Source organism: Nicotiana tabacum, chromosome 19, assembly GCF_000715075.1.
Source record: "Nicotiana tabacum cultivar K326 chromosome 19, ASM71507v2, whole genome shotgun sequence".
Taxonomy (NCBI): Eukaryota; Viridiplantae; Streptophyta; class Magnoliopsida; order Solanales; family Solanaceae; genus Nicotiana; species Nicotiana tabacum.
In genome coordinates, this window is record NC_134098.1 from 102,124,580 (window position 1) to 102,138,188 (window position 13,609).

The 13,609-nt window shown below is 34.7% G+C and overlaps 1 protein-coding gene across 3 annotated transcripts; it reads right to left on the reverse strand.

The window, feature by feature from the left end:
- Positions 1–3,701: 3,701 nt before the first annotated feature.
- LOC107772834 (putative threonine aspartase) lies at positions 3,702–11,960 on the reverse strand. Of its 3 annotated transcripts, none has more exons than XM_075238304.1 (11): positions 11,749–11,960; positions 11,609–11,659; positions 9,986–10,106; positions 9,732–9,816; positions 8,985–9,066; positions 8,169–8,313; positions 6,855–7,021; positions 5,561–5,724; positions 5,297–5,420; positions 5,086–5,117; positions 3,702–4,105 (listed from the first exon to the last, which is right to left on the reverse strand). In XM_075238304.1, the coding sequence occupies exons 1-11, from the start codon at positions 11,944–11,946 to the stop codon at positions 4,060–4,062; spliced, it is 1,215 nt and encodes a 404-aa protein (XP_075094405.1). In that variant the 5' UTR covers positions 11,947–11,960; the 3' UTR covers positions 3,702–4,059. The 3 variants fall into 3 exon arrangements, with proteins under 3 accessions (XP_075094405.1, XP_075094403.1, XP_075094404.1); XM_075238302.1 differs by having other exon boundaries at positions 5,086–5,190; positions 11,749–11,959; XM_075238303.1 differs by having other exon boundaries at positions 5,086–5,190; positions 8,169–8,295; positions 11,749–11,958.
- Between the last annotated feature and the right edge of the window lie 1,649 nt (positions 11,961–13,609).

The following is a 13,609-nucleotide window of genomic DNA, read 5'->3' on the forward strand; positions in this document are numbered from 1 at the left end:
GTTGTTAAACCCTAAAATGGTGATACTGATGAGTTGTTTCTAATTTGCTAATAGGGTTTTAGTAGGTATTTATAGATCAAGCTGATGGAAATCCCATTCCTACTAATAATTGGCTTGCTTTCTTCCATTTCTTTTGTTTCCTTAATTCATTTCCTATATTTTCCTCTTCATGAAAGGTTGTTAGGGTTTTTCATTTTCATATTTTATTGCTTGAGATTCACGTACCAAAGAAATAACTTTTTTCAAGTTTTAGTTTTCTTAAATGAAAAGGTGACTAATTTTTAAGAAATTAACGCATAGTTCAATTGTTTACTTTAATGATACAAAAAAATAATTATGTAATTTGTAACTTATATTACTAATACAAACAATAAAGTTCAAAAAATAGTTTCATGACTTTATTACAACTTGTAAATTTTAGTGGTGACGTGTGAAATTAACCCCATTCTTTAGGGCATATTTTCAGTTTTTTCTTTTCTTTTAGCATGCTTAATTAGGAATTTAAAATGTAGCTTTTCTTATTTATTTTCTGATTCGTCCATTAGTTTCCTAACTTTTTTCTGTTAGTATGTAAGTTTATTGGAATGTTTATTAGTAGGGTCACTTCGAAAAGGTAGTATTTTCAAGGTATAGGTTAAGCAACGAGGGAATACTTTCTTGAGGCGTAAGCAAGCTTCGCTCTTTAAGCTTATATATTAAAAAAAGACCAAGTTGGTCGGTTTTTTCCGACCAAAGTTGGTCGGTATTTTAATTATGTAATCAAAAGATTCAACATCTGAGAATCGAATCAGGGTCTGTACTATGGCAAGATACTATTCTACCACTAGATCATTGGTGCATTTTGTTTTAAGACTGTCTTTTATTTCATTTATACTCTTTAATTGTATTTTCGCATGAAAATAACCGACCAAAGTTGGTTGGTTTTATTAAAAAGTAAAATTACCGACCAAAGTTGATCGGTTTGTTGAAAAATAAATTTCGCGGGACTCAAAAATAGTTTCCCGCATTTTTGCGCCAAAGAAAACCGACCAAAGTTGGTCGGTTTCGTAAAAAAAATTAAAAAATAAAATATTTTGAAAAACCGACCAACTTTGGTCAGTTTTTTGGTCGGTTTTTTGACCGACCAAAGTTGGTCGGTCGACCTTGGTCGGTTTTTGCTGAATTTCTAGTAGTGATATGGCAATTAAACCTCTGACAAAAGATATAAAACCTGCATCACGCATTAATCACGTGAGATCTCCTCCTCTCCTCTCACCTTAAAGCTAAAACTCCATGCTAATGTAGCATAAAATTATTTCATGTTGAAGCTAAAACATCATACTAATATAGCATGAAGTTGTTTCACATTGAAGCTAAAATTTCATGCTAATGCATGCTGAAATTATTTATCCTGCAGTCTACAGTTTTGTCATGAGTTTTATCCGAAACTTCAGTCTAAACATGCTGAAGTTATTTAGTTCATTTGCTAAAACTTCAGACTAAACATGCTTAAGTTTTTTAGTTCATTTGCTAAAACTTCAGACTAAACATGCTTAAGTTATTTAGTTCATTTACTAAAACTTCAGACTAAACATGCTTAATTTTTTTAGTTCATTTGCTAAAACTTCAGACTAAACATGCTTAACTTATTTAGTTCATTTGTTAAAACTTCAGACTAAACGTACTTAATTTTTTGTCTTGCGATATGTAATTTTCTAATGAGTTTTTGCTAATGCATGCTGAAGTTATTTAGTTCATTTGCTAAAACTTCAGACTAAACATGCTTAAGTTTTTTAATTCATTTTGCTAAAACTTTAGAATAAACATGCTTAAGTTATTTAGTTCATTTGTTAAAATTTCAGACTAAACATGCTTAAATTTTTGTCTTGCAGTATATAATTTTCTAATGAGTTTTTGCTAATGCATACTGAAGTTATTTAGTTCATTTGCTAAAACTTCATACCAAAATATGCTGAAATTTTGTCATGCAGTCTACAGTTTTATCATGAGTTTTATCCGAAATTTCAGTCTAAACAAGCTGAAGTTTTTTAGTTCATTTGCTAAAACTTCAAACTAAACATGCTTAAGTTTTTGTCTTGCAGTATGTAATTTTCTAATTAGTGTTTTTCTAATGCATGTTGAAGTTATTTAGTTCATTTGCTAAAATTTCATACCAAAACATGCTGAAGTTTTGCCTTGCAGTCTACAGTTTTGTCAATAGTCTTTTATTAAAGAAGGGCAAAATCGTCTTTTTAAAACGCTTTTAACAAAAAAAAATGTGTACGGATGCAAACGGAAAAATAAAACGAGTATAAGTTTAAAAGGGGCAACCAAATAGTGCGCCCCATGCAATTTTTACTTATAAATTAATAAAGACTTGGTTTTGATTCTGAGCCTAAAAGAAAGACCAACAAACTTAGCGACCACCTTATGTACAGAGTGACTATTGGGGAATAAATACAAAGTGACTAGAAAGAAGTTTGTATTTATAATATATGATATAGAAATAATTGGGATTGGAGGTGATTATAGTTATTCGGAAAGGAGGTGAATTAGCTATGTTACGTATGAGAAATTCCTAGGGGTGGACATAGGTCGGTTTGATTCGAATTTTTCAATTATCAAACCAAACCAATAGTGTCGGATTTTTAAATTTATAAACCAAACCAAACCAACAAAGTCGGGTTTTTCAATCTCGATTTTTCTCGGATTTTTCGGGTTTTCGAATTTTTTTTCCGGTAAAGTCTTCATAGCATAAAATATGTAAGTTGTGCTCCAAATATTTCTTAAGTCCTTACTAAAATACAACTATATAATATATTTTCCAAAAAACTAACACAATAATATGAGATAAGTCATAGCATTATACAAAAATATTCAACAACAAAGATAAAATAATAAAATTACATAAAATAAATATTGCTAATTAATAAGCCATAATAAAAATTAACATAATCTAAAATACTATATAGGTCATGCTAAAATAAGTATACCTAATAAGTACTAATATTAATTACATCACTAAGCACTAAAGAAAAAGATAAACTAAGTTATGCATTTTCATTATAAACCAATGTAAAACTAAAATAATTATCCAACACTATCGTCATTCCTAGTATTTAATTGAATTTCTTTTGTTAGCATTAGTATTGATTTGAACTTTGTTTGAGTTACTATATTTATGGGCTATAAAATTTATTTACCATTCAAGAATGTTAAGTCTAAACTTGAAATAATACGTTAAAAGATAAAACTATGAAAAAGTTTAAGAAATATTTATAAATTACATTATAATAAATATTTATATGTATAAAATATTTTTAAAAATTATATAAATGTGTTATCGGGTTGGTTTGGTTTCGATTTGACTTTTTTTAATTAAAACCAAACCAAACCAATTATGGTCGAGTTTTATTTTTCAATACCAAACCAAATCACATCGGATTTTTTTTCCGGTTTGACTCGAATTATTGGTTTGATGCAGTTTATCGATTTTCTTTGTACACCCCTAGTAATTCCTAGGAAAAGAACAACAGTTCACAAGTCTAAATAATACGGCGACGTCAGTTCGCAAAATATGGTTTTGTAATATTAATATCAAAAATAAGTTATTCTTTTTTGGTGATGATACGATTATATTATTATCCCTTTTACCATGCTGCTTTGTACTCCTGAGCACTGAAACCTTTACATCATGTTTTAATCAAAATGAAAAGGACACCTTTACAATCAAAGATTCCTCGAACTTCAATGATGCTTAGAAGTGTATTAGATCCATATAAATGGATTTCAGGGAGCTAGCTAGTGCAATTTAAGTAAATTACATCTTTGGTTATCTGTCTAAAATGTGGTTTTGAGAGTATACAAATCAAATTCCCCGACATTTTATGCAAAAAAACTCCAGATGAAATAAATTCCCCAACATTAAGGAAAATGCACTTTAGTCCTCCTCGCGATTCAGATTATACGATAGCATGTCCACATGATGATGCCATTGAAGAGGAAGGTCGCCATTTACTGTTTTCCGGCTGCAACCCTACATTTTCTTGGCTGCAAGACTGACTCGTGCTGCAAACTCACCTATTGCTGTTTTACCATGCTTCTTTGTACTCCTAAGCACTGAAACCTGTACAACATGGTTTAATCAAAATGAAAAGGACACCAATGTACCATCGAAGATTCCTCTAAGTTCGCTGAGTGATGCTTGGAAGTACATGAGATACATATAAATGAAAGGTTCTCTTCATCAGATGAATTTTAGTTAGTCATAAGCATGGAATATGGCCCCTTTAGTAAACAAATTGTACCAATTCTTTAGAACGCATAAGTCTATCTGTCCTGTTGATCAGGCTCAAATGTTAGCTGCTAAACTTGATACTACTGCACTTTGACAAAGCAAAAGCTACCATGACTCCAGGAAGTGTTGAAACTAGACAGGGTATGTTCCATATCAACTTCTATTTGTTTTCTTCTCTTTTTTCTTTTTGAAATGGTAACATATTTTTTTTTTTTTTTTTTTTTGATAGACCGAGAAATCCGTCTGGGGCCGATCCTTTGGACCAACCGCAGCCTTCGAAACTCGGTGGATAATGAACATATTTGTTTTCTTCTCTTTAGAAAGTAGTTTACCTTGAATCAATTACAAATCTTGACTTATAAAAGTAGAAATATGCTGTTCAAATATTTTTAATTATGTTGCCGAGAGTCTATTGGAAACAGCCTCTCTTCTATCCTCATAAGGTAGGGGTAAGGTCTGCGTACACACTACCCTCCCCAGACCCCACGGTGTGGGATAATACTGGGTATGTTGTTGTTGTGTACTACAGTTTTCTGTCCTAAACTTGGGTACAAATTTCTTAGTTGGTCTTTTACACATGCGTCTAACTTTTAGAGATGAACAAAGAAGAAGAAGAACGCCAAACTATATTTAGGGTAATCACACTCTTCTAAAACCATAATTAACTTATTTCTCTATAGTTGAACAAAGAAAAATAAGAAGAGGAACAAGAAGAGAGAACACAAAATGTTCAACTACTGATTCTTGACCATTAGTTTCAATAGTAAATAAGTACCACCAAATATAATACACAAAATATGAAAATATACCTTGGGCCTCTCCATTGAGCTGCCAAAATAACCTATTCCAAAAGAAGACGATGAATAAACAGCTGCAATCTCAACAGCATCCATCTTAGCCAAACCACCCGCAATCTATGGAAAATTAATAGCTAAGGGTATTGGAATGATAGGTTCCTAGATTTAACAAGGGTAGAACAGAAAAAAAAAAAAGATAACAAAATCTTGAGAATGGTGTTACCATTCTAGGAGATTCTGCTTGAACTAGCAGGAAGCCAGCACTACTTTCAGTGCCACACTGACTATTCTCCTGAACAACAGAGTGTAAAACTTTTTTACAGGCAGAAGATGGCCCAGCTTGAGACCTGCGCAATAAATCAGATCGGATTTCAGGTTAATAATTCTTTAATGGTTTCTGGAAAAAACATAACTCAAACTTATTGCTGGATCGCTCTCAGTAGGGGAAATAGATAGAGAAAAACAGAAGTAGCAGTGTCAAACACACAGTGCTGACGAAACACAGCATTCCCGAGCAGCAAATCCTCTCATTAGGTGCTCTCCAGAACCACTGACACAACATCCAACTATAAAAGGAGCGCCGAAAGGTCCCTTTGAAGACGCCCAACAACCAGAACCATACATTGCCGCTAGACCCACACGTCCACCAACCTGTTATAAGCTCCAGGGAAGTAAGAACAGTAATCCAATGAATTTATCTGCCACAGAATTTCAGAGTAGGAACAAAATGGGCTACTGGCCTTGGACATACAAAAAAACTTGAATTAAATGAAAACTTTGGTAATAAAAACTGAAGAAAATAAGATCCAACGGTCAAAGAAGACGGAGATATTCCTGTTAGCTGTTCGAAAATATACTACAATGTTAAGACACTTTTGCAAGCATGGTGGTTGCTTAAAAAAATACTTCCCTAATAAGCCTTCCAAATCAGTTAATCAGAAACAAAGTAAAAAGTTAAGAAAAAAAAGGAACTTAGGAATTATAGAGGAGGGGAAAGTAGTAGGATGACAATCATTTCCAAGCATAAAAAAGGTAAAGCATGACGGGAATGAATTGTTCGATTTAAATCATAAGGAACATATTCAAAACCACCAAAACACTGAGCTACACAATGCTTTTCAACTATCCAACTAAATCCCATGGCTGGTGCGCGCCATCACCATCTGTTGCTATAGAGATACACCCCTTGAAGAGGAGAAAACATAGATAAACAGCAAAGGATCTTGAGGAACAAACGGCTGTTCCTGCACACACTACTCAAGTCCTATATGAATGTTTGGCCCTTGCTAAACAGTGCAAGTACTAGTTGTCCGTTTTAAATTATAAAAGAGTTCCCAGCAGCTCATATAAAAGCTACGGAGAGGCGGAATGAGATGGACAAGGAGAAAGAAAGAAGTTGCCCCGGATGTTGAAAATATTTATCTTGTTGAGACAAATACTTCGTGAGCAAATTTATCTATTACACGGGCCAATACAATTTTTAACCTAACCATTCTATTCCAGAAATATCATTGTATTCAATTACAACCTTTCAACTGCATAGTGACAGTATTCACACTTCTCCCTTTCACAAAAAGTAAAACAAATTCTGAACACTGTCCCCAGATGAAGAAACTACTACCGATACAGCAAGATGACAAGATCAATCATAAGATCCTACACCCCCTCCACCAAGCCACACAGACAGAGAGTTGACCACCTGATCAAAAGATGGTTTGGGACAAGAGCGTGAATTGCTCACATGTATAATTGAAAATGTTCGAGCATTTTCAGAATATCACCTTCAAAGCTATACCACCACTTGAGGACCCACAAGCTATATGTCCTTCTGTATCGACACAGATAACTCCAACTGTGTCAGAAATAAAGTCTTCGTCTAATGCACCAAGCATTGAGATCGGATTTCTCGCTCCATTTCCTCTTGATTGGTTATCCACTTCTGGAGTATCTGAAAGTTTTCAAGAAAATTAACAGTCATTGATTAGATATAAATGCTCAATCAAAAAGAGATGTCTTCTGGACAACTCATTCCATTTGACAACAACAACAACAACCCGCTAGAATCCCACTAATGGGGTCTGGGGAGGGTAGAGTGTACGCAGACCTTACCCCTACCCCAGAGGGATAGAACTCATTCCATTTGACAATTTCTTTTTTTGAAAATATGAACTTATACGATGATGTATTACCAAGAAGGGTGGAGGGGAAAAGGGAAGGTGAATAAATGAGGAAGGGACAAGGAAAGGAGATCAAAGAGAGAAACAAGAAAAAGAATACAAATATAAGAAGAGAAGATTGAGAGAGAGAGAGAGAGAGAGAGAGAGAGAGAAGGGAATTACAGAAAGAGACAGACGGAAAAAGGAGAGGGATTTTAATACTAAATTTTAATTATGCAAGTTTCTAATAAATTACCTTAGAACCTATCATCCTATTTATAAAATAGGGAGTTCTAAACAAGTTAGAACCCTATCTCTAGCTAAAAGATATGATTATTATTTGATAGATAAAACTTTAATTTTTATTTTTTTTGATAAAGTAAGTGATTTCAATAGATGGCACCAAGAAGATGCAAGAAGTACATGATTTGGCATTTGAGCTTACAAAAAATATTCCGGCTCCTATACTAGATACAACTTTATTTCTAACTAATAGATAAAAATAAAGATAGTACAATCTTTTCTAAGCTACATCATATTTTAAGGATAAAGTTCAAATGTTGTGTAGTTGTCTAGCACCCTAAAGCACAAGAAAAATGTAAATGATGCAATGGACAACCTCTGTCACAGCCTATAAAGTGTATATTGATGTAAGGCTTCTTAAACTAGAATATGCAACATTATGCATGCAAAGATTCTAAACATAAAAATTATTAAGATTTCCTTCCCCTTTTTTTGGGGGGTGGGGGTGGGGGGTACTAATGGTATCAATTATTAGTCTTCCTTGCAGTATGATAACCAATGATTGTAAAGAAATCAGAGAATATTGTAGCCTCATTTTGAAAATGTGTGACCACATTATCTAAAAGCTTAAATTGTTGCATAATTATGTATTTAACAGCTTATAAATTGAAAAGGGCATGGACAGTGGTGAAATACCTGATACTGTACCAGAATCCTTAGGGTGTGCCATCTTAGCGGCAGAAACGTCATTAACATCCTTGGCGTCATCAAGCATCCCTTTGTACCTTTCCCATTGGGTTCTGGCCCTCTCAGTCACAAGCCACTGTCTCCACAAAACAAGCTACATTATTCCACATTCCATATTTAGAGCAAATTTAACTTTTCTGAACAGAAGAGTGTACACAAGGACCTATCCAGATAGTTTAAAATGGACAGAGACCACCCTTCTAACTAAATATAGACCTCCAATGCTGTTAAATAACCATCATTGATGCCCTTAGTTCAGAGAAACATCAGCAAACAATATGTCTATACCAGTTTTTGCCTCGCAATACATCTATCTCTAGGCCTAGGGGAAAAAAGGGTGGTTGTTGCAACTATGGAAACTTAACCAGGAAGAAGGGGAAGGCTCAGCAAATTATGCGAACAAACAAAAGTTGGGAAGGAAGAAGAGACAAATTATTAGGTGTTGACATGGGAATGAGGCACAATATATGGCGCTAGTAGATGCAAGCAAAAGGTCAACACTCAAAAGACACACACAAGAAGCTACACAGAAGCAGCAAAAGTTCTGCAAACTACCCGAAATGAAATCCGAAACAAACTGCCAGCATTTTCACGATTTTGATTCAATTTCAGCGTTCTCCAGGTTTCATATCAGACAAAAATGTCCATGTCATTTTCCAAATTAGCGGGAAGTAGCACGAATTCAATTAACTACAAGCTTAGAAATAGTGTTTATGAATGGTTTCAGTGCAAATAAAAACCTATCATGAAACAAGCAAATACTACCTCTTCAGCCTCTGACACAGTTGATGGAGAAACAATGCCTCTGGACATTGCCCATGTACGAGCACCTTCACCAACCAAAAACCTGAATAAGAAAGGTAATTTTTGAGGGGTGGAGGATGAGGTGGGGAGGGAGAAAAGCTACATCAGAAAATGACAGTAGGACGAAAAAACAGTTAAAGTAAAATGCAAAAAGATCAATCAAAAAATAAAAGCTTCACTCAATTTGTTTGGCACCATTTGACTGGACACAGAGTTTAAGAAATCATGTCACACTTTTCCAAGAGCCCACAACAAATTATGTCACTTCCAAGAGCATCTCACTAAAGGGTAAAATGAGAATGTACATATTCAAAGAGGTGCCAATCTTTCTGGGACGGAACTGTGCGCAATAGAAAAAGATACTCTCTCCGGTCCCATTTTATGTGGCGCATTTTTCCTTTTAGTCTTTAACTCTTAATGACATGACCTGTTGAAACCCACTTGATAAAAAATTCACATTTTTATTAGGATAGAAATAATAAAGGACATGTGAAACTCTCACCTCCTCACATTTACTTGTTGGCTTTAAGAACAATTTTGGTACTTTGCATATATTTAGCTTGTGTATATGTTCTTCTTTGTTCGTTAAACTTCGTTTCTAGACAAATCTCGTCACATAGGATGTGATAGACGGAGAAAGTTAATTGATCTTCTTTTAAATTACTGTTAGAGAAAAAAAACATATCTATATATCACCAGTAATCATACATTGGAGATATTCGTCCCAGAAGTGGCGAACCAGACATCTGTTCCTTGACCAACAAAGCTGCAATCTGAATGGAATTTCTCACACCTGGTAACATTAACTTCACAGAAGATAAAGCAAGAGTAAACCAAAACAGAAGCAACAATTAACTAGGGGTATGAATACGAAAGGAGAAAATAACAAGTAAACCCCAAAAAGAAGTAGTGAATGGATGATTTGTTCGAGCAAAAAGTGCATGCATCTGCTCTAAGAATACCTGGCACTGCACCTACAGCACCAAATGTGCCAGAATCACCATCCATGATGCTGGCATCACACTCAACATGACCATCTTCAGTCAAATTTGAACCTCGACCAGCGTTTGTGTTAGGATCATCCTGCAAAGAATATAACAACGGCATCATGTTTTCAGTAAACATTGAAGTTACAAGTATTCTTTTGTTCCCTCCATTAAACGTCAAAATTATACCAATCCTTGAAAGGCTAAAACATTCCAAAGCGAAGCGAGGCGGGCACATGGTCGCTTCTGTGCTGTGAAGCATAACAGGTGATATGAAGCGTGAGCTTCTGCCAAAAAAGCGAGAAGCGACAGTAGCGAGCGCTTCACTATATTAAGTGGCTGCCAACGTTAATTAAATAAAAAAAAACTGTCTTTTTTCAAAACATCATCTAGCAGCAGAGAAAAACAGCGACTAGGGTTCCATTTTCAGCACTTTTCAAGTTCAATTTCATTAAGTTCAAGCCCGGGTATGTGATTTCTCCTCCTCCTCCTCCTTCTTCTTCTTTTTTTTCTTTCACTGTTTCAGCCTCAAAATAGCAGCGAAATGCTGCCAATTTTTTTTCTTCTTCCTTCTTCTTCTTCTTCTTCTTCTTCTTCTTCTTCTTCTTCTTCTTCTTCTTCTTCTTCTATTTTCACTGTTTCAGTCTTAAATTGCAGCGAAATGCTGCCCAATTTTTTTCTTACTTACTGCCTTCTTTTTTGTTTCAGTTCTTCTTAGTTCTTACTGCCTTTTTTTTCTTTCAATATTTATTTTAATATTTTTTTAAAAAATTACGCTTCACTTCAAAAAAGCGAGCGCTTCGCTTCTCGCTTCTCGCTTTAAGCGAAAAGGAGCTTGTCGCTTTTTCTCGCTTCACGCTCTTTACAACACTGCTCCAGGAAATCTCAAGTGACAAGTGAGTTACGCTGACTTTATAATCAACGTCCAGACACTTTAACTCAGGTATATGGCACGCAAAAACACTACCTTTTTGCATTCTGCTGATCATCTTTTGAACGAATTTTTTTTTTTCTTTTTCTGAAAAATCAAAACTCCACGACTTTACAAAAAAATTCGACATAATTTGAACACAGTGGAGTCATCTCACGTAAGGATACTAACTTTTTGCATTCTACTGATCATCTTTTGAATGATAACTTATCCTTCTACCCTAAAACACCAAACCTTTTTCGAAGATTTCAAAATTTATGGAGGAATTGCCCCCACCAAGTTTTCAAGAAGATAACATTTGGGTTATCAAAAAATATATACTCAAATTTCATCAATCTACCTACATATTTTTTTTATGAAGTCAATCTACCTACATCTTAAACCCAAACCAGTTGCATTCTACTATAAGAATCTTCTATATCTATTCCGCTCTATGCCAAACCATTCCATTCAGAATTTAAATTCAATGCATTGATAGAGCAAAAAATATTTATACAATTAGGTCATTTATTCCGTAATTACAGGTAGTTCTCTTAATAAGCACAACTGTTAATCTGTTAGACTGGTAACTTACCTGCTATCACAGAATAAAATTCATTGCTAGTGTAACAAAAAAATCACGTATATAACTTAAATCCATTCATTAAGCATTTAAAAGACATGCGTACCTCTAAGACTTGAATCGCGGCCGATACAGCGTCTATACATCCACCTGGACCCTGAATAGCAAAAAACCAATTGAATTTTCATGAAATACTAATTTTCTGGCGAAGGTTTGTTGTTCTTGGGGTGGGGGAAGAAGAGGAACCTTTCGGAGAACAGAATCAGCGGCGAGGCAGGCCCGTTTCATGGCGGAACGAAGAGCTTTCTCATTCGACGGCGCGTGATATCCGGCGCCGACGTGTACGGCCACGAAGAATGTTGAAGTCTCGTCAGCAACTTCGGCAGCCATTTCCCCTCTACTTCCGCTATATACAGAAGAAGAAAGGGAAAAAGAACTAACCATAAGTCGCACAAAAAACCGCTATTTATAAGTCTTTTTCTAATGCAATTTCTTTTCTGCTATTTATGATCTCTTGCCGGTTGCCCCTTTTTAGTTACACATAATTAATATTTGTCAATTTCTTTGATAAATATAGAAATTTACTAATGTATATGTGTGTAATTAAAAGTGCTTATTAGTTGATTTTTTTAAGCTTTTAGTAAATATGTGATATGCTACATTGCTCACTATTATGTGTAGGAGAAATTTCTCTTATTCTTTTTCTAAAGTCATTCTCTATCGAAGAACTATAAATGAAGAACAAAATTTTAAAAAAAAAATTTATATGAAACGAATAAGTATACTACCAAGAATCGATAAAGGAAAAAAAAAATAAGGTGTGCGAAACATAAATTGCATTCAGTAAATATAATTTAGGCCAAATAGGTGTACAACCCCTTAAACTTGGCTCCAGTTTCTATTTTGACATCTTAACTAAGCCCATTACCTATTGAACACTTCAACCCAAATCAATGTATGCCTATTAAACACAAAAACTGACATGGCAAGAGAGTTGTATTTTACCCCCTCTTACGCGCGTGAATTTAATGGGTTTGAGAATGTTTTTTTTTTTTTTTAAATCAAAATTGACTTTTTTTTCTAAAGGCCACCCATAACCACCTGATCCCCGACGAATAACGAAAGCAGAAGAAGAACGACAATAAATTTTATTGCCGGAATTAATGGAGATCGCCGGAAAAGTCAGAATTCCGGCCAGGTCTAAAGAGGCTACAAGCAACAGTAATATGTTATCAAGGTTTTAACATTTACACATCAACCACGAAATCAGTAATAGACAGAACACGAATGAATCTCCGATATCACAACGATGGAAGACCAGAAAAGGTGATAAATGTCGCCGATTTTAATGGTAGCCCCCGAAATATTAAATGTCCGGTTACTTCTTTCAGTTCTGCTCTTTTATCAGTTAAAACAACAACGAAACAGAATAATAGAGATGAAGGAGGAAAGGAAATGAGCAATGGCCGGTGGTTGCTAGAATCGTCGGATTCTTTTTTGTTTCTTCCCTTTTTTTCTCAACTTGGATTTTTTCTTCTCCAGTTAGCTAAAAGAAGGGATTTTCAACCCAAAAAAGAAAGAAAAAAATTGACATAAATTTCTCCCTTCCCCAAATCTGAAAATCCAAAAACGGTATATGTGTTTTTTCCTTTTGGCAGATGAAAACGGTAGTCTTCTGGTGGTTGAAGAGCCAAGGAGATTGGGGAAGGCAGAGGTGGGTTTCTATGAAAGGGGCTGGTGGGATTCCATAGAATGAAAAAAGAAAGGGGGTGGTTGGGAAGAAGGTGACGGTGGGAGGGGGTGTTTAAAATAAATCTTTTTTTGTTTTCAAAACTTCTTTTTGACTATTTGGACCCAAATGCCACGTGTCTCCCTCTTATTTGTCATTTTGCTAAGTCATTCATGTGTGAATTACATGCACCTTATTGTTTTTACTGGTTATGAGTAAAGTGTTCAATATATCACTTTATATAATATTAAAGTGTTCAATAGGAAAAACGCTAAGTTAAAGTATCAAAATGGAAACTGGAGCCAAGTTTAAGAGGTCGTACACCTATTTGGCCTATAATTTATAGATTGCATTTGCGACTCATGAACTGCATTTTGT

What these genes read in the sequence shown, in the direction of transcription:
- LOC107772834 (XM_075238302.1), bottom strand. Translation starts at nt 11,946, where the DNA reads ATGGTTAGTTCTTTTTCCCTTTCTTCTTCTGTATATAGCGGAAGTAGA. An exon ending in CTGATTCTGTTCTCCGAAAG is followed by an intron (nt 11,660 to 11,748) that starts GTTCCTCTTCTT and finishes TTTGCTATTCAG; the next exon opens with GGTCCAGGTGGATGTATAGA. An exon ending in TGCTGTAGGTGCAGTGCCAG is followed by an intron (nt 9,817 to 9,985) that starts GTATTCTTAGAG and finishes TAATGTTACCAG; the next exon opens with GTGTGAGAAATTCCATTCAG.